This window comes from Lycorma delicatula, chromosome 1 (assembly GCF_047948215.1).
Source record: "Lycorma delicatula isolate Av1 chromosome 1, ASM4794821v1, whole genome shotgun sequence".
Taxonomy (NCBI): Eukaryota; Metazoa; Arthropoda; class Insecta; order Hemiptera; family Fulgoridae; genus Lycorma; species Lycorma delicatula.
In genome coordinates, this window is record NC_134455.1 from 214,957,020 (window position 1) to 214,983,544 (window position 26,525).

General features: G+C 29.8%; 1 protein-coding gene across 10 annotated transcripts in view; it reads right to left on the reverse strand.

Annotated features, from left to right (window-relative positions):
- LOC142328405 (protein lap4-like) overlaps window positions 1–26,525 on the reverse strand; it is a 492,228-nt gene that overhangs the window by 207,519 nt on the left and 258,184 nt on the right. For 8 of the 10 annotated variants that reach the window (XM_075372147.1, XM_075372166.1, XM_075372131.1 and 5 more), the window contains exons 10-14: window positions 22,606–22,778; window positions 12,766–12,932; window positions 10,404–10,514; window positions 9,674–9,796; window positions 6,187–6,291 (exon numbers count right to left, since the gene is read on the reverse strand). In XM_075372147.1, coding sequence (XP_075228262.1) covers window positions 6,187–6,291; window positions 9,674–9,796; window positions 10,404–10,514; window positions 12,766–12,932; window positions 22,606–22,778 — 679 coding nt within the window. Of the gene's footprint in view, window positions 1–6,186; window positions 6,292–9,673; window positions 9,797–10,403; window positions 10,515–12,765; window positions 12,933–13,196; window positions 13,353–22,605; window positions 22,779–26,525 lie in introns of those variants that run through there. The other 2 variants (XM_075372138.1, XM_075372186.1) reach the window with 2 other exon arrangements.

Genomic DNA, 26,525 nt, shown 5'->3' on the forward strand with positions numbered 1-26,525 from the left:
ATTATTACTAGTTTTCCTTTAATCTTATATCTTATTTTATATATATATATAATGAATGTTTTTGCATGTTTGCCCCATATGTGTTCCTGTATTCATCAGGGCGAGTTGTGTGCATGTCCGTGAAGGTTTCTGAATTAGTTTGGACCCACTAGGGGTTGAGATATTTAAGAAAATTGCATTTATGGTCCGATTAGGATCATATTCAGAATATATATTAGTTACGAGAAAAGAAATATTTTGTGCAAAAAATGGACCCCGCTAGGTGGCGCTGAGGGTCAAGATATTTTGAAAAATTGTATTTATGATCCGATCTGGCTCATAATCATAATATATATTAGTTACATGTAAAGAAAAATTTTGTGCACAAACTATAACTGCTAGGTGGTGCTGGTGTCAAAATATTTACAAAACAAAAAACAAACAAATTTTCTTTTCTTCTTTTATATATATATAAAAGACATATGTCTGTCTGCTATAGACTAAAAATTACTGGACCGATTTACACGTGAGTAAAGAGAAAAGGTAAATAGGGAAAAACAAAAGAGAAAATGGGAAAAATGGAAATAAGTAAAAAGAGTAATAAGGAAAAAGAAAATAGGGAAAAAGAGAAAAAGTAAAAGGTTAAATTTTGTGAAGTTCCTTAATGTTCATTTTTTAAATGTTTTATCAAACTTAATTGTGTTCATTTAATATATATATATATATACATACACTCAAATCTAGCAATAGTGAAATATTGCCGTGTCTGCTAGTAATTTATAAAACATTACAGAATACAGAAAATCTTTAAGACTATAAAAGTATTGTAGAAAAAGAGAAATATTATAACAGTAATGGAAAAGTGATAAATGCCAATACAATGAATTATTAGATAGATTTCTGTGAATCCCAGGTAAGCCTCACATTTTTTTGTACTCTAAAATATTCATTCCTCATTTTAAAAAAAATAGCAGAAACTTTATTTGAGCGTTATGTAGCTCTTTTTAAAGGATTAAACAATTATTATTATAAAATTAAATAAAGTATTCTACTTATCTGCAAATACAACCTAATACAGTTTAAAAAATAGACCAAATAGAAAAACCTGATAAACAGAAGTAATACAATTTAATGAAAGAGCTGCTGGGAGGAACACCACTTCAATGACTTGAGTTGTAAAATAATTAAATCAAATCCATTGATGTTAATACAGAAGACAAAAGAAACCTTAAAAACTATGTAAAATAGCAATGTTAAGTCCATCACCTGCTGATTATGTTCTATGTAGTCATTTTTAAAAGTAAAGAATTACACAAGGATCAGTTTTGTATTCATCCTAAGTAGTTTAAAGCAACCTTTTTACATTGCAATTATTTTCATACATACAAAGTGCAACTTAATTTTGAACAATTCTTAGATGCAAAATGACTCATATTTTTCTATTAATATAAACTTTTCTAAAAGTCATCATAAATCAACACAATCTATGATGAAGATAGTCTATGAAAATCTCCAGGCTTCCCACTGAATTTGACATAAGACAGTATTACTTACATAAAACTAAAACATAGTTTCACAAATAATACACGGAAAAATTTCATGATATAAATGTTTGTGATACTACATTTATAATTACAAAGCATCCTCCTATTCTACAAATCAATAAGACTTCCCCATTAATAATTTCTTATGAATTTAATAACAATAAATCTAAAAATAATAATTTCATTTAAAAAAAAAAAATTTTAACATTTATTTCAAAGAAATTATCTATCTAGATCTGAAGTATACAAACCTAAGCCTAATATGGAACTGGTTCTCAGTATTCAATAAACAAAAAATATTTAATGAATTTTTATGCACCACTTATATAAAATTTCTCAAAGCATATATTAAGTTTTAATATATTGTAACAAGACCGGTATAGCAGGCCTGAGTAATGGATTCCTATCAATTGTTATAAAAGTAATAGAAAATGTAATAATTGGAATAAATTCAGAAGGGAACAAAAAGGAGAATCCTTTTTGTAAAGAACAGATCTGTTTTACAATTGTCTTTTGTTATACTGCCCCTTAAAGTGGTGAAAAGAGATCAGGCTTGGAATTCATGGGAACAAAGTCTCGGTCGACTCTTCTCATGCTTCGACTTGGGTCTGATCCTACAGGTAAAGCCACTACCAGTATAAACAGCCCAGTAAGACCAGCTAAAAACAAGTTTGACGGAGTTCTGCGAACTAGTCTGCAAGGCGTTACAATGTTGATCCCGCAAGGGCAGTTCTGCAAGTTCAGCGAGGCGAAGCTGTGAGTCATGTGAGTTTGGCAGAAATCCACAAACCAGTATGCGAGGTGTTACGACGTTGGTCCCGCAAGAACAGTTTTGTGAGGAAAACCTGCGAGTTGTGTGAATTCGGCAGAGAGTTCTGTGAACCAGTCTAGTGAGATGTATGATGGTCCAGTGTGGAGAGTCATAGGTGTGAGTCTGCAAGACGAGGGTGTGAGATGTCAGTTCAGTGAGGAGAGTATCCAGTTCGATACAATTAAAGTGATGCCACGAGTAATTCAGTAACCAAGAAAGTACTATCGGTGAGTTACAGTAAAATTATAAGTGTATAAGTGAAAGAAATAAAACAATAGACTTCATTCATAAACTGTTCAGATAGACAACAACAGGACACATGAATTTGCATGCACATGAATTTTATAACATTGTTTATTAATGTAAAACTAGTGGTTAAAAAGAGTTAAAACAAGTATTTATTTTGTTAATGGGTGTGAATACTAGTTTTCTGTTTATATACCTGGAATAAATTCCCAATGATTATTTATTTTAAACTTTCTCGTGTATAATCTGTATTTACTTATAACATTTATCTCTATTTGATGTGTAATATTTTGTTGATTACGCTATATATCTTTGTCTGTTTTTATGTCATACTTAGTGTTTTGATTATGTTATGTCTTATGTCATGTAATTATAGTTTACTACTATTATCCTGACTATTACTGTGGTTGTAATTACTATATTAATATTTGTGTTCATTAACTGTTTTATTATTGTCACTTATTATTATTACTGTATTCATCACCATTGTTATTATTATTAATTTTCCTGGTTGTAATTTGAACATTTTAAATCAATAAATTAAATTGTCAACAACCTCTCCATATCCTGATTGAGCCACGCGGAACCACCACGTGACAATATATTAAATACAACCCCAAATACATGTTCTGTACAATATAAACAACAGCACCAATTCTCAAAAAAACCTTACTTTTGTGAAGAAAATTTTTTTTCTGAATGCTTAATTAACTGAAATAATAATGGATCAACAGCACAAATAGCTTAATACGATATGCCAGAAGTTAAAAAAAATATATATATATAGGTTCGGTCAAATATAAACCAGACTTTTGTCTTCATGGCTTATGTATAAAAATGAATGGGATGGCATGGATAGATACTTAAAGTAGAGGTATAGAAAGGGGAAACACTCCAGTGCCAATGCCAAGGAAAAATTCCTTGACATTTGCATCTCTCTGCAGCTGTATCACATCAAAACAAGAGATTCCATTGTTGATAACAGAAAATATTATTATTTTCTCATGAATGAGGGCATTATTAACAAATTTGTTATTAAGCTTATAATTATAAGTTTCTCATGAATGAGGGCAAACCCTCTGAAATTTTGACTAGATTGCATGCACAGTTTGGGGAAAAGACAATGTCATATACCCAAGTCCACAACTAGGCCACTATATTTAAAGTACGGTGTGAAAATATAGAAAATGAAAGTTGCAATAGGCATTCAAGGACAAGTGTGAAGGATGACAACATTTGATCAACTCAGTGACTTTAGTGAAGATGATTAATGAAACTTACAATTGATGAAATTGCTTTGGAAGTAGGCATCAATACTGAAGTGTCCAATTCATTATCACAAAGCACCTGGGGTTCCATGTAGTCATTGTGAGGAGGGTTTCAAAATTTGTGAACCAAAATCAGAAATGGGTCATACAGGAAATCTGGCATAACGATGAGGAAAATAGATTATGATGAGGAAAATAACTTTTTGCATTGAATAATCACATGTGATGGGTCCATCAATACACTCCTGAGTCGAAATCGACGGATGCTGGAGTGTGGAGTCCTGCCCTGTGAAAACTAAAATACATCTGTTAATTTGAAAAGTTCTTGCAACTATCTTTTGGGATTTAAAAGGTATATTGCTCATTGATTTTCTCCATGAAAATCACATTGTAAATGCTGCATACTGCTATCTGCTCTTTGCATCTCGCATCTCTCTAGAGGAACAAGAAATGCCATCAGTCAATCAGAGATGTGATTCTCCTTCATGACAAATATAAGCCTCACATAGTCATTACATATCAAGCAATTGGGATAAACTGGATTAAATTTACTAAGAAATCATAGAAATCCCTTGCACAGTTTAGATTAATCATGTGATTTCTTTTTGTTTGGGCCATTGAAGGAGGCACTGGAAGGGCATAGATTCCAGAATATCAACAAAGTAGAGGAGTTAGTGTGCAATTGGCTCATCTTCAATCTTTTTATGAAGAAGGGATCCACAAGCTCCCCACATTGGAAAAATTTGTAGAACTTCAAGGAAACTAGGTAAAAAAGCAATAAGTATGTTTCGTGTTTTTATTTTGCACTAACAGTTGTTAGAAATAAAAGTAAGGTTTATATTTGGCTGATCCTTATAATAAAATTAAATAATTTTTTCTTCATATTTAAATATTGAAAAACGTATAAGGTTATTTGTTAAAATTATAAGATATCATAGTAAACGTTATGCTTTAGTTTTTATTTTAGTATTGTTTTGTGTTTTTATTTTGCACTAACAGTTGTTAGAAATAAAAGTAAGGTTTATATTTGGCTGATCCTCATAATAAAATTAAATAATTTTTTCTTCATATTTAAATATTGAAAAACGTATAAGGTTATTTGTTAAAATTATAAGATATCATAGTAAACGTTATGCTTTAGTAAAGCTTACAGATATTTCTTATGGGTGGCAAGGATAACAACAAAGAAAAGCGCCAATTAATTAAAGGTATTTTATTGTTATTGATTAGCAGGGCCATTCAAAAAAAAAAAAAAAAAAAATAGCCACATAAAAGCTCTGGAAAAATCAGAAATAGAAAAAGAAAAAATATCCACATTTGGATTTTCTTAGTTTTAGTTAATTTATGGAGCAAATAAATTTATAATTAGAGATTTAAGAAATAAATTTTATCCAATTGTATATGTAAGATGGCGATGATAACAATAAATATAATTATAAAGTAGTGGATAAGAATAGTAATAATAATATTAAAATAATATAGTGATAATAATATCAATAGAGAGCAAATATTTTAACCATGACCATGTAATAACTTTTTCAAAACACATTTGGATTGTAAATAAAAAAGTAACTAAAAATAATTAAAAGAATTATAAATAAAAGAAAAAGAACAATATAGAAATATTTTTAAATTACAAAAACTGATATATAATTACAGAAATGTAATCTATCCTAAATACACATCACTGCTACTGTTTCAAACACACATACACTAAGTGCAAAATGTTTGTGCGTATAAATAATTCATTGTATACCTAAAAACTATTACAAATTGCAAAATATTAAATTTCTGAATGTGTTTTATGATAAACCAGTAAAATACAAAGAAACATAAGAGGGCAAAGTTTATAATAGAAAAAATAATACAATTCACTGAAATAAAGAAATAATATTTTTAACTAATGACAATTAAAAACCTACCACCACATAACTATTGAAATAACAGCTGTTTACTTTTGAAAAAAAGAATTTGATAACTTAGCTAACTTATTATAGTAAGGTATATTTTATCAATAACTAAAGGAATAAATAAAGGAAAATGTTTTTTATTTTTCAATTCCTTAAACTAATATATAGACAGAAAAATACAGTATTAATTTTAACTGCTAAACTGTTCCAAGATAAATATTTATAGAATTTGTATTATTAACCCAGCCAGTTACATAACAGTTAACATGCTGTTAATTTTAAATACAAAAAATTAAATTATAGTAATATCAAAACAACAGATGTTTAGAGGATTAAGTTAAATAAGAATTACATGTTCAAATAAGAGAAAAGATGACAAAAAAATATAAAGTAAATCAGTTCATTATTTCTGTTAAACTATAATATACCTGATTTGGATCGATATCTTCCTCCATTTCACTATGTCCAGCTTCACTAGCTGTATCACTAGCAGCAATTGGTGTCGAAATTGTTTCCATTTTTACTAACTTCAACTGCAAAAAAAAATAAAAAAGATAATTTACTGACAACTTAAAATATAAAAATAGTAATAATTATAATAGATCATTAAAAAAAAATACTCGGTCTTTGCATGTACAACATTTGGTGAATGTAAGCTAATAAAAGTAACCTGAAAATTAACACATATTCACAGTTTAATATTATGAATGGGTGAACTATATCACCTGAAGGCAGGGAAACAATGATCATTTCACATTTTATGGCATTACGGTTCATGTGAGATATTATTAAAAGTTTTATTCTTAAAAATGTAGGCCAGTTAATTTTAACCTATATATTACCATGCAATCAAATCATGCAGTAATTGTAATATGTGATTGTTGAGATAAATAATGAGAAGGAATTAAACCCCAACTTACTGAATTGGAGGTTTTAACATCGTTTATCAGAAGCCTAAATAACACATTTTAGCAGAACAAATAAAGGGATCTCTTCACAAAGAGAAAAAATGTAGAGTATTTTTTATTTGAATAAATTAACAATTTTATACAGCTATCTATTTTTTTCTTCATCAAGGCAGCTATCACACGTAATATTCTGCTCACATTCTAGGAATATTTGTTATGCAAATGAGTGAATGGCATGATTTATAAATGCAAAATTTTTTTGTCTTAGTAAGAAGGTTACATTGTCATAATTACTGCTACTGTAAATAGGTTCTGATTAAATCTACCAAAGGTTAAAGAAAGAAGTATATTTCTTTTTCTTTAAAAAAATAAAAATACTCCTAAATTGTGAAGAACTGACAATATTCCTAAACTTCAACACCAATACCCAAATAACAACACCACCAGAAAACATCAACTCTCCCACAATAAAAGAAGTCCACCAAGCACTGGGTGAGATTTAGAATTACAAAGCAGCAGGAGAAGATCAGACATTTGTAGAGATCTGGAAACACGCAGGAAGATCAGCGAAAATCACCCTTCATGAACAGCTTGTCAACATCTGAATCAAAAAAGAACTATCAGAACACTAGACGACAGCCCTCATCCATCCGCTACACAAAGGGTCTGTTTTGTTAGGGACAAACAACAATTCCAGGGGAATCTCATTTCTAGACACAACATACAAAATTCTTTCAAGAATCATCCTCATCAGGATCGGTCCACAACTCAAGAACTAGGAGAATACCAGGGAGGTTTCAGACCCTGGAGGAGTTGTCCAGACCATATCATGAATCTCAAGCTAATAACAGATTACAACAGGAAAAGAAACAGGCATGATAACATTTGTAGATTTCAAGAAAGCTTATAACTGCATCCAGAGAATCACTACTAGAAATTCTAAGACACCTCGAACTAGATACAAAATCAATAAACATGATAAACTGACCCTCACAGACACTAAGTAAAAGGTAAAATTCAGAGGTGAGCTCTCAGAACCTTTTGAGATCAAAACAGGACTGCGTCAAGACGATGGATTCTCACCCCCATTATTCCACTGTCCTTTAGAAATGGCTCAAAAAATGCCTCCCAAAAGTAAAAATAGGCTTAAAAACCAAAACAAACTGTCTTGGTTTCGCCAACAACTTAGCACTGCTAGCTATGAGATCAACGAAGCTAAATCATAGATATTAGAACTTCAAAAATACTGCAAATAAAATTGGCCTCAAAATATCAATCGAAAAGAGAGAAATTATGTCCCAAAAACCAATACAATTAGAAGAAGTAAACATAAATGATTATAAAATCAAAATAGTAACCCAATTAAATACCTCAGAAAAATTAGCAAACAACTTAAATGAAAAACCCTCAATCCAAATAAGAAGAAACATACTAGCAAAGCTCAAAAATAACCTGGTACATTTACAATAAAAAATGCCTATCAATAAGAGCAAAAATAAGACATTACAACAGAGTTATAAAATCAGAAGCCACTTATGCAGCAAAAACACTCTTCCATCTGAACGAACAATCAAAGACAGAGACACTCCAGAAAATCAAAAGAATTGGAAGAACCTGTATCAATAAAAAGTACCAGAAAGACAGGCAGTAGTGGACTGTGCCCAACAAAGTCATGTGCAAAGAGTTAGAACCCATCACTAATGCCATGCATAAGAGGAAACTAGGATTCTTTGAACATATCATGAGGATGCAAGATTCAAGCCTTCTGTAACAACTAGTACAGTATAATCTCAACTTGAAAAACACCGAGACAGGATCCAGATGTATCAGAGAAATAAGAGAGGATAGAAAGGAAATTGGTCTTACACCAGTAGACACAACAGATAAGGTGAAATTAAACAAGGAAATCAAGAACAAAAACACTCGCTTCACACACAAGAAAAAACTCACAACACAAGAAAGGACACAAAGATTGGAATGTATGAAAAAGTACTGGGAGGACCAAAAGGCCCAAAAGTTCCATCGAAGAAACTTTGTTAATGGTTTGACTAAAGTGATCCTATGTGGTTATAAAACATAATAATAATATAAAAAAATAAATCCAAACGTCCCATCAAAGAGACTTTGATAATGGATTGACTAAAGTGATCCTATGCAGTCATAAAAGATAATAATAATATAAAAAATTAGTGGAATTCTAGCTCGAGAGTTCTAACATCTATCATTGATATAAGTAGCCTATAAATTTTTATGTAGTAGGAATTTTTTTTTATAATTTCCCAGCAAATAAAAAAACTGCATTATCTCAATAAAAATAAATCGGTGGAACTTTTCAGCTGGATGAATAATTGTTTTTTTAAGTTCACTTTTTTCATTATTCCAGTTGGCATGTGTAATAATATTGCATCATAAAGAAGACATTTATGAAAATAAATGAGAAAGTTGAATATTTTTGGAATGTATTGTCTAACAGAAAGTTATGTTTTTCTAACTGTATATATCATAGTAAACTGCATTCTAGCATCAAAATATAATTCTGATAAAATTAACCTTTTTTCACTAACTGTTTTTGTTTTTCTTCAGTCTTTGATACTTTCACAGATATCATAAAATGTGCTGTTTTTAATACATTTAAAAAAAACAGTTTAATATATTGAAATCACAAAGAAATGCGCATGAAATTGACAAAAATTAAATTGTATCTGTGGTAGAGGTACTTATACGAAAATAAAATATATGATTATAATTTTATATTAGTGACTGAAATGTAAACGTATCTGCAATTTTGATATTTTAAACTATGTTTTTAATTAAATAATAAAAAGATTTTCTAATGAACTAGAGATCTTTGTGAAAACATTAAACATGAAGAAAAACAAAAATAGAGCAGAAAAAATTAATTTTATAAAAATTATGTCACATAATGGTTCAATATAATGAACATAACAACAACAATAACATAATAATAATACAACAATACAATATCAAAAATAATGAATTTCCTTACAGACAATTCCTTAATCAGATCTCCATCTCTCGATATAGTTTCTGAAAATGAACTTCTATCACTGTTCTGCTCCAACTCACTAGAATGTAATCTTTCAGGCCTTGTCATAACTCTGCTGTCCTCCTGAAATAAATTTTAACATTTTTACTTTACGAAAAACTTTATTTTTAATTTCATTATTGGTAAATAATTTTAATTTCTTGAATATGGAAGCAATTAATATAAGTAGCATGAACAAAAAACTAATTCTTTTGTAATGAAATTCATACACAAAAAACATAAATATCTAGACGCATAAAAATAATACATCATGATTTAAGAATATGTACTGCTTCACATTCACAACTAAAATAATTATTATTTATATTAAGGTTAAAAAACCAATCAAGGATAAACTAGCCCACATCGGAATCAATCTTCAAAAAACCGAACACCACTCATTTTATTATTTTAATGATTATTATGGCTAACTATATTTTTTATATATTATAAATAACACCATAATTTTTACAAACCCTGAGTTATATATTTCTAAATACCCCTCTTAAGTTTTATTACCTGATACTCCACTCAATGAGTTTTTGTTATTTAATGGAGTTTTAAAAATTTGTAAATCAAACAACTATTAAAAACTAAGCAAACATATTTATTAATAAAAAATAGTTTTTTAAACTACATGATAATAACACAACAGCCATACCATACTTTTTAAAATTTACTAAAAACTTACCTCTTCAACAGAGAGATCTCTGCTATCATTACTTTTTGATTTATTAAATAATTTATGTGCTTTCAATTTTAGCTCTTTAGGATGAGGAGTATTCTGGCGTACAAATGGAGTCTGAAAAAAATAAAAAAATTAAATGTAAAACTAAACTTACAAACTTTTTCTAAGGGATCCGTGTACTACAAAACACTATTAATCAGAAGATGAATGAAAGTGTAAATGTGGAATATGTGTGAGTCATATGTCAACTGATCAGGCCAAAAATGTGACCTTTGAAGGGGAGAGGGAAAGCAAATGAAAGGAAGAGATAAGTACTATTCATAATTTATAGTTATTCTAACTGTCCACAACAGTAGTTAGTGTAACATTTAATAGCTCGTACATTTAAATTACATGAGATAAAATCTCAAATGCACAAGAAATCAATTAAGATAATACAGTACTGCTTATATCAAATACAAAAATAAATTATTTCCATTATTGCATTAATCCACATTTTTTCATAATTAACAATTAAAATAAATTCAATTATGTATTTGCTGTTAACTAACAATAAACAAACAATGATAAGCAGGAAGAAGAAAAAAGTTAAATAACTTATTATGAGAGAATAATTCTGTTTAAATTTTTAAAAATTTTTCACAGAACCTTAAAAAACTACCTATATATCAAATTAATTTTAAGTATTTTTTTTTTTTTTAACTACACAAACAAAATATTTAATAATTTATTAAACAGTTGAATACATATTTATTATTATTTCTCTTATTAAGGCCGCTAAAAATTCACTTTTTGTCAGTATGCAGAAATATGCAGAAGTTTTCTTACAGTTTTGTTAAGTATTGTCACCTACATTTCAATATTTTTCAATAATTATAATCTCTTTTCATTTCTTTTTAATTATTTTAAGTTCCAGTCTTTTATTTATTCTTTTAAAACTATGCTCAAGTGTCTTCTACTGATGATTTATTTGTAAAGAATAAAAATAAACACTAATAAATAAATATCAGGTAAAACACAAACAAAACATATACCCATGACTTTATTAAACAAAATCAAAATTAAATGGCATACCTGACAAGTCACGATTTACAAAAATTCATGAAATCCTCTACCTAACCTGAAGTTTAAAGATTCATATCTTGATTTAACGTCTAAAATTTAGAGCCTGAATAGTTTCCAGCTGATCAATACTCAAAGTGTTCAACTACTACTTTTATAAGCAGCATAAAAGAGGCCAAGTATATTATGGAACTAATAAGTAAAAAAAATGACAAAAATATTCTTTCAAAATTACCATTTACAATCAATAAGTAACAGTTTCACTCTCTTCTGTATATTCAAGGCTAATTGAGAATGGAAACTTCTATAGTGGAATGATAACATACATCTTCATCTTTCATCTGGAAGATTTTAAGTTTAAATAGTAGTCAGATGGAGAATTTTTTTCATACACTAACCTATCAGAGTCCCCCAATTAGATCTGCACAGATAAGGGCATTTAGCCATTAAAACTAAAATCCGCTCTCATTCTACCCCATAAAAAATTGAGACAAACAGGAGGTAAAAAGACAAGAAAAAAAACTTGTGAAACACAGCTGCTGACTAAGCCATTAAGTAGCTCTAATCTATCCAATTTACCATCTTACATTAACAGAAGATTTAAATTCTGGCAATATATTTTATTTAATTTTAATGAAGTAAAGTTTATTCATCAATGATAAAATAAAATTTACAGAGTCTAATCTTGGGTAAATAGATACAATTTTTAATCAGTAGAAAATAATTAATCATAAACACACTGTTGATTTCATATTACGAATAGCTGATACAACATACATCGTATTATTCATCACAACTAAGAATAACTGAACTGAACTATAATTCTAAACTATGGAATAAAAATATTTGGATGTAATGTAAAGTTAAAATTACAAACACTAAAACCTAAATCAATCTAATTTAGAAATGTTTCCAAGACTGTAAATAAAAGCAAATAATTAAAAAAATAATAGAAATTAATATCTAATATTGCTTTCAAAAATTATTTGCTTCTTCTTAAACAATGTTTTTGCTTATTAGCTCCCTCCGAATTAAAATTTAACTTACTAAAATAAATAAATGTAATTAACGAAGAAAGAATTCAATCTGGTAAAAAAACTGTTTTAACAGAGCTACATTCTTAAAAAAATTAATGATATACATCACACATATTTTCCAATGTTCATAATATTTATAATTCTGAATATATAATAAATAAATTAATATTTTAACTTCTAACACAACTTCCTTTAAAATTCAGCATAGGTATAACTATTTTATCACTAAGGCAACTGTAAATAAATTTTAATTAAGAATCACTTACATCTTTTCCACCATCAGGTGGTTCAACATCATCTGTAAACTTAACAGAATGAGTACGTGATGCTTCTTTCTCTTCCCAATTCTCATCATCACTCTCTGCTTCCACTTGACCTCCACCGACGACACCATCTGAAGGGGACATAGTAAACCCGTCATACACCCGGCCGCCTGACATTTAAACAATGCGGGGACAGGTGTAGACAGGAATTTATTACTTAGCAAAAACACTAACAAGCAACTAATAACACAAAACAAAGCAAAGCTATCCTTAAAAAAAAAGAAAATTAAAAAGAAATATGTAAAAAAAATTAGTTGCCCAAAAAAGAGGAAAAAAAAAAACTTAATTTTTTTAATGGTCAAACTAATTCATGTTGTTTCATTATAATTCTTAAAGAAATATAAATTTCTGTACTTATAAAGTAGAATCAGTACCTCAATATGGTTTCCTTATAGACAGACTTCCCGGCTTCAAAATATGCTTTCCCATTTTAAGAAAAATAACTTCACAAAAAATAATTAACTATTACTTTGAATTAGTATTCAGAAGCTTTATTATAATGAAAAAGCTGCATTTCACTTATTTAATATATGTACAAAGATAAAAACAATAAAAAGAAAACAAACTATTGCACAATAACAAAAAATCATTTATTATCATGCACGTATAATCTTATAAACGCAACAATACATAATTATGGAACAGACATAAAACAGTATTACAATAAAATGATGTTCCATATTGCAAGTTTACAACTACAAATAGAATAAGAAACAGATGTGTTACAAAAAGTGTTTAATCATGAAATCACATCAGTGATTGATATACAGCTGTTTTAAAGCAACAAAAGTATTTTAATATTTTAAGATGTAATTAATTTAAAAAATATATATATGTGTGTGTGTGTATGTAAAAAAACTTTCATACACTTGTTTACCCCTAATGGTAGCTGTTATACCTACTTATTTGAAAATGTTTTACTTGAAATACATTATAAAGCTATATGCATATGCAATTCTTTAAATACATAACAAGTATTATGATTTTTTTTAAATGATGGAATTTAAAATTGAATACACTCTTCTAAAATTTTCTACTCTCCTCTATATCATAATTAATGTACATTCAAGAAAGTGGGAAATACAAATAAAAAATTATAATTTTAAAAACTACACACATGAAAAACAATTCAGAATTTGAGACAAATAATAAAACAAGAATTAAAAGAATAAGCATGAAAGTACATACAGTTCATTATACTTAGCACGAGGTGAAAAAAATATAAAAACATAATTCTTATACATAAATATATCTACATTTTTTCTTAAACTAATCAAGATCAGCAAAAAATGTAAATGTAGAATGAAGCAAAAGCAAAGATACACAACATTCACACACATACAATATGTTTACAATAAAGACTCTCTTTTTTGAACTTAATGGTGTATTATGCTTCAATAACAGGAACCTTGATTTTAGGCCATACCTAATCATATGCCTGACAACCAGATAATGCTCTTCTCCCAAAAGAAAGAATGGATCTCTGTCATACTTTGTAATGAATACAACAAAAGTTTTAATCAAAATCACAGTAACCTCATTTACCAACTTTTGTAAAAAAATGATATCCTATGGTGTTCATATTTTATATGAATGTGATGATTAATAACAGAGATAGTCAGACTGATGCAAAGTTTTTTTTTTCATATACTACAAAATTCCATTTCCACATCCCACGTACAAGCTTCAAGCTTGTATGAACTTAAGATATCTATGTCATTGGAATTTATTTATATTTTAAAAACACCAATGCTGTGTACTTTTGTTGGTAGGAGAAAATTCTTAAAGACTGCAGAATAGCAGTTAATAATGGAAGGGGATTTCAATGCAAAATCACATCTCTGGTTTAGTGAAGAGGAAAACAGAAGTGATAAACAAGAAGTTAAATTCATTGCAGTTCATGAAGTCCAAATGCTTCTATGAATAAAATAGCAAAAAAGCATTTAACTGATTACTGGAAATATTTTCCTTACTTTGAAGTTGTTTTGAATAAATCTGGATAACTTTTAGTTTAATATAAGTAGTGTTTTTTAAATTGTGAAAATTATATATTTTTTTAAAAGTAATATATAATAAGGCGCTATTTGAAACACTCAAAATAAGCTAATTTTTATTCATTATGACAAATAAAACATCACAATAAAAAAAACCTCTACTTTCAATTCTAGAAGCTTTAAAGCCTTAGAAAGCTCTTTTAAGCTTTACTAAAACAAAGAAATTTAACCTTCATCACTATGGTATAAATCATGTGTTATTACTGCAAAGCACAATGAAAACAAACCATTTATGCAGTCTGTATCAATTTCAATAGAGGAGAAAAACATCAGTGAAGATGATGCATTTTATTTTCAAATGGAACGTTTAACATTGAGAACTACAGCTCCACTTTTAAACCTACATGGGCAGATCACCTATCTTTGTCTTTCCCTTTGAGGAATTTTCAGGATAGATCAACAAAAAAATTACTAGATAGATTAAATAAGATAGGGTGTTTGTCAAAACAGAAATTTACTAAATTAGCAAATCCAATATGATCTGTCTTCTGCATAGGTGAATGCCTTCAGTGCACAGCTGAACAAATCTTAGCAATTAAATCATTTAAACAACAGCCAATAATGCAAAATTATAAAAACCACTTCTAATATACAGCGCATAATATTAATTTTTCACTTTGTAATATTGCTAAGTTCACATTAACTAAGCATTAGGTGCTTGAACAATACATACAGAATGTAATAAATCCTAATGAGAAAAGTACAATTTTTACAAAATTAAAGGTCTAAGTTATTACAATCAAGATACAGGTCAAATTTATTTTACGTAAAGAAACTTGTAAATCAGTAATGGTTTTGCCTCTGGAAGATCCTCTCATGACAATTATCTAAGCTTTCTATTCTGGCCCAATCTTTTGACGTTTTGTACCTACCTCAATCTTTATAGAATGTAGCATTTGGTACCTCCTTCTTTCTGTTTACCATCCCTTCTTCTTCCCATTTGTCAACCCCACTGCAACTGTCAACAGACAATCCCTTCTCATCGAGCATCCTAATCATATTCAGTCCACACCTGATAACCATAGGGCTTCTTTGGTCACACTTAATGAGCATCCACACCTCTGAATCACACATCACACTTTAAACGTTAAGTGACTTAACACTCACTTCACTCTCAACTTCTATTTAACAACCCACACACAACCTTTTCTTTCCTTAAAGCCGTCATTTGCCACTGATTTCCTTACTCTTATCTTCATTAAAAATCACACATCTTTAGAAATGATGCTCTCCAGAAATTTCAAATCTGAAACTTTCCACTCAATCTCTCACCTACCAGGTGAGATCTATTCTTTCACTACTTCTGTTAATTTTGTCTTTCCTAATTTATTTTAGTTTTGAAAAAGTTGAACTTCCCCAATTATTGAAGACTGCTGTTGTGATTCCGTTACTGAAGAAAGGTGAAGCCACAGATATCAATAATTATAGGCCAATTTCATTACTTTCATGCTTTTAAAAAATTATAGAAAAAAGTGTAAAGAAACATATTTAAAATTTTTTAAACAAAATTAAATTTTTTAGTCAAAACCAAGATGGCTTTATTGAAGGTAAATCTACAGAAGATGCTTTGTTAAATTTCTTTCCATCATCTTTGATGGATTAAATTCGGGTTCAACTGTTGCTGGAATTTTTGTGGATACACAAAAGTATTTGATTGTGTTGATCATAAAATAATGCTGTAAAAACTTGAGGATTCTGGTATTAGGGGTCTAGCACTGGACTGGTTTAGAAGCTATACATCAGGTACAGCGCAGTGTGTAAGGATAAAAAATTATTTGAGTTCATGTTCAGCTATTTCATGTGGTGTACCATAGAGTTCAGTGCTCTGTCCAATATAATATGTATAATAATATTTATAATATGTATAAATAATCTTTGTTCAGGAAATCTATTTGGACTTTTGTCGTTCTTTTGCCGATGATACAGCATTGTCTTATTCAGCTTAAAATATAGATGAACTTAGATTTAGAATTCAGACTGACTTAAATCATCTAAAACTATGGTTTGCGGCTAATAGGATGGCACTGAGTACAAAAACAAGATTTATTTGTTTTAATTTTAGAAATAAACAAGAAGAAAGAGGAGATTTGAACATACTTTTCCCCTGTTTAAGGACCTGGGTATATTTCTACTTAGGCATCTTTTCATTTTCTGCATTATGTGTATTTTTTTCATTAAGGGAGGGCAGACAAATTCCCTTGTTTATTCGGCCAGATTGTGATCAAGGAATATGGTAGTTGCAAATTTTTTTCATACGCCACATTGAGCATTTTCAATAACTGCCCCTATACATTAGAAGTTTAACTAATTTGAAGGAATTCTTGAAGGAGCTTAAAGTTTGACTTTTTCTATTTGATAATGAAGATATTGAAAATTTCTTGTGGCAGGCTTGAATTGAATTTAGGACACAATTTTCTTGATTCATGAAGAAGTACCTAGCCACTTTTTTCACCAATGTGCATGGCTAAAAGTTGTTTTTTGTATTTAAATTACAGTTTTTTAGTATTATATTGTACATTTTTATTTATGAATACTAGTTTATAGAATAATGTATAATAACACTGATCAACATAATTTTTGTTTCCTAGCATGCAATGCATGATTTAAATCTATTTTTTGATGCTGAAAATGAATATGAACTCAAATCTTTCTGCCACCCCACCATTTTTGAAAAAAAATTTAAATTTTAATTAAATGATTTTTTTCATTTTTCAATATATGGTTAGCATTTTAAGCTCCTATATTGTATTTTGTTAGCTCACTTTTTACTGTTAACTTTGTTAACATAATTTGTAAGGTATAAATAAACAATACTAGACAAAGAATTAAATCATATCATAGTCACACATTATGACATCAAATCTAATGCTGAAGAGCGACCCTTTATAGACAAGATTAATCATGTCTGTGCAGGTCAAAACATGTAGCTGAAAACATGGCTGTGCTATTTATATTAAGCACTGGATTTAGGAATGAATTAATTTTGTTGTCTTATTGCTGTCTTAAGTTTGTTAATGTGCAATATCATAATGCCTTGAAATTGTGTAAATGATGTGGATGCCTTTTGTTATGAATGTGATGAATTTACCGTAAAATCATATAGAAAAATATTACAGCTTTCATTAAAAAAGCATATCATTTGTACTTTCAGTATAAAATTCGTCAGAATAAGATGTGGGCTCCTCATACAGTAAGCACTAACTGTTCTGTATAATTAAGAGGATGGCTGAATGGTACACAGAAGGCTTTGCCATTTGGTGTAAACCAAAGGATCATGTAACCAATTGTTACTTTTGTTTAACAAGTGTGTCTGGAATTTCTAAAAAATCTAAACATACCGTAAAATATCCTTCATTGCAATCTGCAATCAGGCCTATACCTCACAGTGATATTATTCCAGTTCCTGAGCCACCTGTGAATGTATGTTTTGAAAGCAGCGATGAAGAATCAGGCAGTACTCAAGAAGACAATGATTTTGATTTTGAATTATTTTTCAATATGCCACATCTTATATCACAAGGTGAATTAAATGACTTGGTTAAGGATTTAAATTTATCAAAAAATCAAGGCAAACTGTTAGGATCAAGACTGTGAGGTTAGAATTTAATTTTAAAAAATACAGAACTTTTGGGCTTTCGAAGCCGACAAAAAAGAACTTTCTCAGTACTTTATTGATGAAAATAATTTGGTTTATTGCACAAATATTGATCAGCTTACGTTGCACTTAGGACAAGTTCATTAACCTGAGGGCTGGCGCTTTTTCATATATTTGTCCAAGTGTAGTTTAAAAGTGGTTCTACTACAACGGTAACAAATATCCTTTGATACCAATCGCTTATTGTATTAATTTGAAAAAGACATACAATGTGATGAAAGACGTTCTTGAAAAAAACAAATTATAAAAAAATTTAGCTGGAACACATATGGTGATTTGAAAGATACAGCTCTTTTGTTAGGCATGCAGTTAAAGTATACTAAGTACATGTGTTTTCTTTGTGTGTGGGACAGCTGAGCTAAGGATAAACATTATGTTACCATAGAGTAGAAGAAACAAGACAACTTAACTCCAAATTGGAAAAATATTATTCATGAGCCCTTAGTTGAACCCAAAAAAATATGTTTACTCCTCTCCATAACAAGCTAGGACTAATGAAAAATTTTGTAAAAGCAGTGAAGAAGAATAGTCCTGGATTTTTGTAAACCAAGCAGAAATTTCTGAATTTAAATGAAGGAAAAATTAAAGAAGGAATATTTGTTGGTCCTCAAATAAGAGAGTTGTTCACAGATGATGTATTTAACTCAATGTTAAATAATGTAGAAGTGCAGCTTGGGCTTCTTTTAAAGAAGTTTGTAAAACCTTTCTCGGCAAACAAAAATCTGACAGTTACCACGATATTTTTAATCAACTTCTTACTTCATACAGAGCTATGGGATGTAATATGTCTTTGAAAATACATTTCCTCCACTCATATCTGGATTTTTTCCCGGACAACCTCGGAGATGTAAGTGACGAACACAGTGAACGTTTCCACCAAGACATTTCAGTGATGGAAAACTGCTATAAACGGAAGTGGAATATGAACATGCTAGCCGATTACTCCTGGACATTAATTTGGGATGTGCCTGAAGCTATTTATAAAAGAAAAGCATCAGCGAAATCATTCTAACGCAGGTATAGCCATGCAAAATTATAAATTTTACAGATTTTAACTATATTTTCCATTACTTCTTTTTGAAGCGTAATTTGTTTAAAACTATGGATAATGGAAAAATTGTATTTACAGATCTGTAATGTATGCAAAAAAAAAAGCAATTCAAGAAATGGAATCACAGAGAAACATTAAAATTTATTTTGTCTATCAGTGAAATTGTACACGAGAATTTTAATGAAAATAAAGAATTTGAATTAAATGCTCTTCACATTTTATATTAAGAACAAAGATCTTAGCTTTAATCTAACTTCCAGTCAGCACATCCAAATCATATGTATATATCATATATTTGCTACTGATTTTTCATTAACACTCATCTTTCTACATCATACTTTACGATTATATTATTTAAATTTGTATATTTTAAGTAATGTGGGTGGTATGCAGTATTCTTGTTTAACTCCTCTTCCCAATTACCCTTAGTCACCTCCCTATTTGCACAGTAATTGCAAAACACATCTTTATAATCAGTATTCTCTTAGATCTACTGTGTTTTCTTAATATTAATATTAGTCTTTCAATTTTTATTATACCCACCATTTTTGCAGCGGCTTGCATGCAATGAAAATGAACTTAAATCTAAACTTTCTTTTATATAAATTTTATACAGCTTTTACAGTGGTCTAGTAATCATAAAGGGAAAACTGAAAAAAATATCAACTTTTCATAACAATCTACCAACTCCTTTCATATAATCAGTGCCTTGTGGGAAGTTTATGCAAGAAAAAAATAATAACGTTACCATACCACAACAGAAACTGGAATAAAGCATTTCACAGGAAACAACAGTAATAAATTAAACCTATAAACAATACAAACAGAACGGTCTTAGGCCTAAGTTATTATAATCAAAATACAGGCCAAATTTATTTTACATAAAGAAACATGTAAATCAGTAATGGTTTTGCCTCTGGAAGATCCTCTCATGACAGTAATCCATGCTTTCTATTCTGGTCCAATCTCTTGACGTTTTGCACCTATCTCAATCTTTATAGAATGTAGCATTTGGTATCTCCTTCTTTCTCCACCTCTTCCTGTTTACATCCCTTCTTCTTCCTATTTGCCAACCCCATTGCAACTGTCAACAGACAATCCCTTCCCATCGAGTGTTCTACGCACATTCAGTCCACACCTGATAACTGTAGGGCTTCTTTGGTCACACTTTATGAAAGTACGCACCTCTGAACCACACACCATACTTTAAAGTCTTTTCTCAAGTTCTATTTAAAGCCCATCAACATTTTTATCAGCAATAAGGCTTTTGATTGGCAATAAATTAAAAAAATAACTCTCCTATGAAAAAACTAATCATTCTAATTTTTTTTAAAGTACCTAATTTCAAGCAAATTGTAGTAAGTGTGTGTGTGTATGCGTGCACGGAGCACGCACCCACACAAATATAAGCATATATTTTTTTAATTAAAGAGTAAATTAGAAAGATTTAAATAAAAAGATAAAATATGAAAAATATTTATTTACAAAGTATTAGGAAAAATTAGAAGGTACAAGTAAATAACACACTATAGTGGTGACATCATTTGTTTTTTTCAGATACAAAGGTTAATGAAGAAATAATAAGAACATGAAGAAATTTTCAACTGTAATGTATCCATGCTAACATGCTAAAATAATAAAATTACTTCAACAAATACTGGTTATTTAGCTTTAATTATTATACTTACTATAATAAAATTTTAAATTATACTTACTATTTGTTATTCCTGACATTCACAAACAAACTAAAAAATTAATTTAGGATTTTCTGACACCATATACAAATATAAATATTCATATTGTGAAAATTAACCGCTCATAAATAGTTTGTATAAATAAGTATATTTTTAATCACGTTAATACTTTAACAACACACTTCATCATCAATTGCAAACGAATATTACAAATTCAGTTTAAATGTAAAATATAACAAATTTTACACATTTTAAAAATTTTCTATAGTTGTAAACTAATACAAATATGTTTTTCAAAATAAAATGTAATATATGATGAGCGTGGTGTGTGTTTAATGATCTCATAAACACTTCTGAGAATATTATAAAGATAATCTATAATAGAATATATAGTGAAGAAAAAAGGTGCTGGTATTAAATAATAAAACAGAAATTCATAAAAAATAATTAAGATGTATTTCAAAATTAATTATGACTAAGATGTAAAAAAAAAAAAAAAAACTGTTAATATTATACTGTAAACTGGCATGACCTTCAAAATCACTCGTTTGGGAAGCAACAGTTAATTGCCTAAGAGCCAGTAACTTCTCATTACAATGCAGTATGATAGCAGATATCGTTATTCACTTTCCAAGAATAAGTTGTTACTAATTTGACAAAAATAACAGTCTGTACAGTCCAATGAATTAGTGTTAAGTATATTTTCACATATAAAAATGTCAGTCAAACTATGAGTTATTTTTTCATATTTTTCTTGACTCTTTGGCGACAGATCATTGGAAATATTCGTTCGTCTTCAATAACTTTGTAGACAGTTAGAAACACATGGAAATGTCATAACTTCCAAATTGAAAAAAAATCTGTTTCAAAAACTCTGTACTGATCTTGTAGTCAAACAATTTGATATAATGTAGCACAGTGTTCTTTTAATGTTTTCTGTATTGCATTACAACAAACTATTCATGGAATTTCTCACTATTAGGTGAATACTACCAAAGAAATGTAATTTAAAAGTTTTTACTAGGTTTTGTAGTTATTAAACATTGTTTTTTTAATTTTTTTTATCAACCAACTACAATGAAAAAAAAATTAGTCTGATGATGCTGCAAAGTGATGCACTGACTGATAGTTTCTTTTACAAAATTGGAAGACTAATTTACCAAATTTTACTCCCAAAAAACAGCAATGCCAAAGATACTCACTCATATTTATTAAATTTTTTATGTCTATTCCAATACAGTACAAAGTAAAAGTATTACTGTTTTCTAAAACTATCATAACTGTTTAAAATCTAATATAATATAATAAAAACAAGAGCCATAAACAGACCAGTATTATCAGGTTGGTATTCCAGTTGTGGCAATAGAAAACATGTAAGGACCTCTTCACCTGTTGCCTCATCAAAATCGGTTTGAAATTTGAGCATAGGTTGTGCTTGATTTTCGGACAACCAAACCGCTTTAAGACTTAAGTTTGCTAATGACATCGGTAGGTATTGTAGTCTGAAATAAATAAACACTTTTCAATGGATGTGCAAAAAAATAGCTACGAAACATGTGAATTATTATTTTATTACAAACCTTATTTACCTGTGGACTGCTGCATATTTTTTAAAAACATTCTGGCTGAACCTGATTTTTTATGAGAAATCTTTTCCTCTGAATATTATCAATACTATTATAATGTACCATAAAAAATTTATAAACAAAAATAATAAAGAAATAAAAATTTGTATGATAAAACTTGCACGTCAAAAATTTAATTACGAGTGGAAAATTTCAAAGCATGACGCTACATATACCCCATATTAAAGTCATTACAAATATATCTTGAATTTCTCCTCTCGTTTTTCCCTTTTTTTTGTATGTGAGCAGCATATTTTTTTTCTTTTCTGTTGGTGAAACTGCAGATGGAGAATGTCGTATGTTAGTCGTGGAAGTGTCTTTATGCATTTTTAGAGCCTACCTCCTTTTGGTTTGTGAATTGGCACATGAAATTTTTCTAATACTAGTATATCACTCTCCCTCTATGAATCATGAAACCTTGCCGTTGGTTAGAGGGCTTAAGTGCTCAGTGATACAGAGTAGCTGGACTGAAGGTGCAACCAAATAGGAGGGGTATCTGTTGAGAGCCAGATTAAGGAATGATTCCTGAAAGAGGGCAGTAGCTCTTTCAGTAGGTCACGACGACTTAAACGGCCATATCAACATCACTCAGTCCTCTGAGTACTGCGTAGCTGAAAGCAATTGAAAACTACAGCTGCTTTTTTTTCCAAGAAAATGTAGTTCTCTGGATTTTCATATAGCAATGATGGAGGCGCCTTCCTTGGTAAAATATTCTGGAGGTAAACTAGTACCCCGTTCGGATCTCCGGGTGGGGACTACTCATGAAGGGGTCACCAGAAAATTAAAAAATAACATTCTACGAGTCGGAGCGTGGAATGTTATTTTTAGAAGTTTAAAAGAGGTTGGTAGGTTAGAAAATTTGAAGAGGGAAATGGATAGGATAAATGTAGATGTAGTAGGAATTAGAGAGGTTCAGTGGGAAGAGGAAAACGACTTTTGGTCACATGATATTAGAATAATTAACTCAGCTTCAAATAATGGGCAGGCAGGAGTAGGTTTCATAATGAACAAGAAGATAGGAAAGAGAGTAGAGTATTTCAAAATGCATAGCGATAGAATCATTGTAATAAGGATAAAATCAAAACCTAAACCGACAATGATTGTTAACGTCTATATGCCTACAAGCGCCCATGATGATGATGAGGTAGAGTGTGTATATGAAGAAATTGACAAAGCAATTAAACACATAAAAGGAGATGAAAATTTAATAATAGTTGGAGATTGGAATGCAAGAATTGGAAAAGGCAAGGAAGGAAATATAGTGGGTGAATACAGGCTGGGCAAAAGGAATTAAAGAGGGATCGACTTATAGAGTTTTGCACAAAGTATAATTTAGTAATTGCCAACACCCAGTTTAAAAATCATAGTAGAAGAATATACACATGGAAAAAGCCAAGCGATACTACAAGGTATCAGATAGATTATATCATGGTTAAGCAAAGATTTAGAAATCAACTCGTTGATTGCAAAACTTACCCTGCAGTAGACATTGATAGCGACCATAATTTAGTGATAATGAAATGTAGATTGGGGTTTAAAAACCTGAAGAAAAGGTGTCAGATGAATCGGAGGAATTTAGAGAAGCTTGAGGAAGGGAGGTAAAGAAGATTTTTGAAAAGGACATTGCAAGAGGTCTGAGTAAAAAAGATAAGGTAGAAAATGTAGAAGAAGAATGGGAGAATGTTAAAAAGGAAATTCTTAAATCAGCAGAAGCGAACTTAGGTGGAACAAAGAGTACTGGTAGAAAACCTTGGGTTTCAGATGATATATTGCAGCTGATGTATGAACGTAGAAAATATAAGAATGCTAGTGATGAAGAAAGTAAAAGGAACTATCGACAATTAAGAAACACTATAAACAGGAAGTGCAAACTAGTGAAAGAAGAGTGGATTAAAGAAAAGTGTTCAGAAGTGGAAAGAGAAATGAACATTGGTAAAATAGACGAAGCATACAGGAAAGTTAAGGATAATTTTGGGGTACATAAATTAAAATCCAATAATGTGTTAAACAAAGATGGTACACCAATTTATAATACGAAACGTAAAGTCGATAGGTGGGTGGAATATAATGAAGAGGTATACGGAGGAAATGAATTAGAAAATGGTGTTATAGAGAAAGAAGAGGAAGTTTAAGAAGAGGATGAAATGGGAGAAACAATACTGAGATCTGAATTTAAGAAACCATTAAAGATTTGAATGGCAGAAAGGCTTCCGGAATACCTGTAGAATTACTGTGCAGTGCAGGTGAGGAAGCAGTTGGTGGAATATAGAAACTGGTGTGTAATATTTATGGAAAAGGGGAATTTCCGTCAGACTCCAATAAAATTGTTATAGTCATGATACCTAAGAAAGCAGGAGCAGATAAATGTGAATAATACAGAACAATTAGCTTAACTAGTCATGCACAAAAAATCTTAACTAGAATTCTATACAGAAGAATTGTGAGGAGAGTGGAAGAAGTGTTAGGAGATTATCAATTTGGTTTCAGGAAAAGTATAGGGACAAGGGAAGCAATTTTAGGCCTCAGATTAATAGCAGAAGGACAATTAAAGAAAAACAAACCAACATACTTGACATTTATAGACCTAGAAAAGGCATTCGATAACGTAGACTGGAATGTAATGTTCAGCATTTTAAAAAAATTAGAGTTCAAATATAGAGATAGAAGAACGATTGCTAACATTAACAGGGACCAAACAGCAACAGTAGTAATTGAATGACGTAAGAAAGAAGCTGTAATAAGAAACAGAGTCTGACAAGGATGTTCCCTATCCCCGTTACTTTTTAATCTTTGCATAGAACTAGCAGTTAATGATGTTAAAGAACAATTTAGATCTGGAGTAACAGTACAAGGTGAAAAGATAAAGATGCTACGATTTGCTGATGATATAGTAATTCTAACTGAAAGTAAAAAAGATTTAGAAGAAACAATGAACAGTATGGATGAAGTCCTATGCAAGAACTACCGCATGAAAATAAACAAGAACAAAATGAAAGTAATGAAATGTAATAGAAATAACGAAGATGGACCACTGAATGTAAAAATAGGAAGAGAAAAGATTACGGAGGTATAAGGATTTTGTTATTTGGGAAGTAGAATTACTAAAGATGGACGAAGCAGGAGCGATATAAAATGCCGAATAGCACAAGCGAAACGAGCCTTCAGTCAGAAATATAATTTGTTTACATCAAAAATTAATTTAAACATTAGGAAAAGATTTTTGAAAGTATATATTTGGAGCGTCACTTTATATGGAACTGAAAGTTGGACGATCAGAGTACCTGAGAAGAAACGATAAGAAGCTTTTGAAATGTGGTGCTATAGGAGGAGAATTTTAAAAATCAGATGGGTGGATAAAGTGACAAGTGAAGGTGTTGCGGCCAGTCAATAAAGAAAGAAACATTTGGAAAAATATAGTTAAAAGAAGAGACAGACTTATAGGCCACATATTAAGGCATCCTGGAATAGTCACTTTAATATTGATGGGACAGGTAGAAGGAAAAAATTGTATAGGCAGGCAACGTTTGGAATATGTAAAACAAATTGTTAGGGATGTAGGATGTAGGGGGTACACCGAAATGAAACGACTAGATAGGGAATCTTGGAGAGCTGCATCAAACCAGT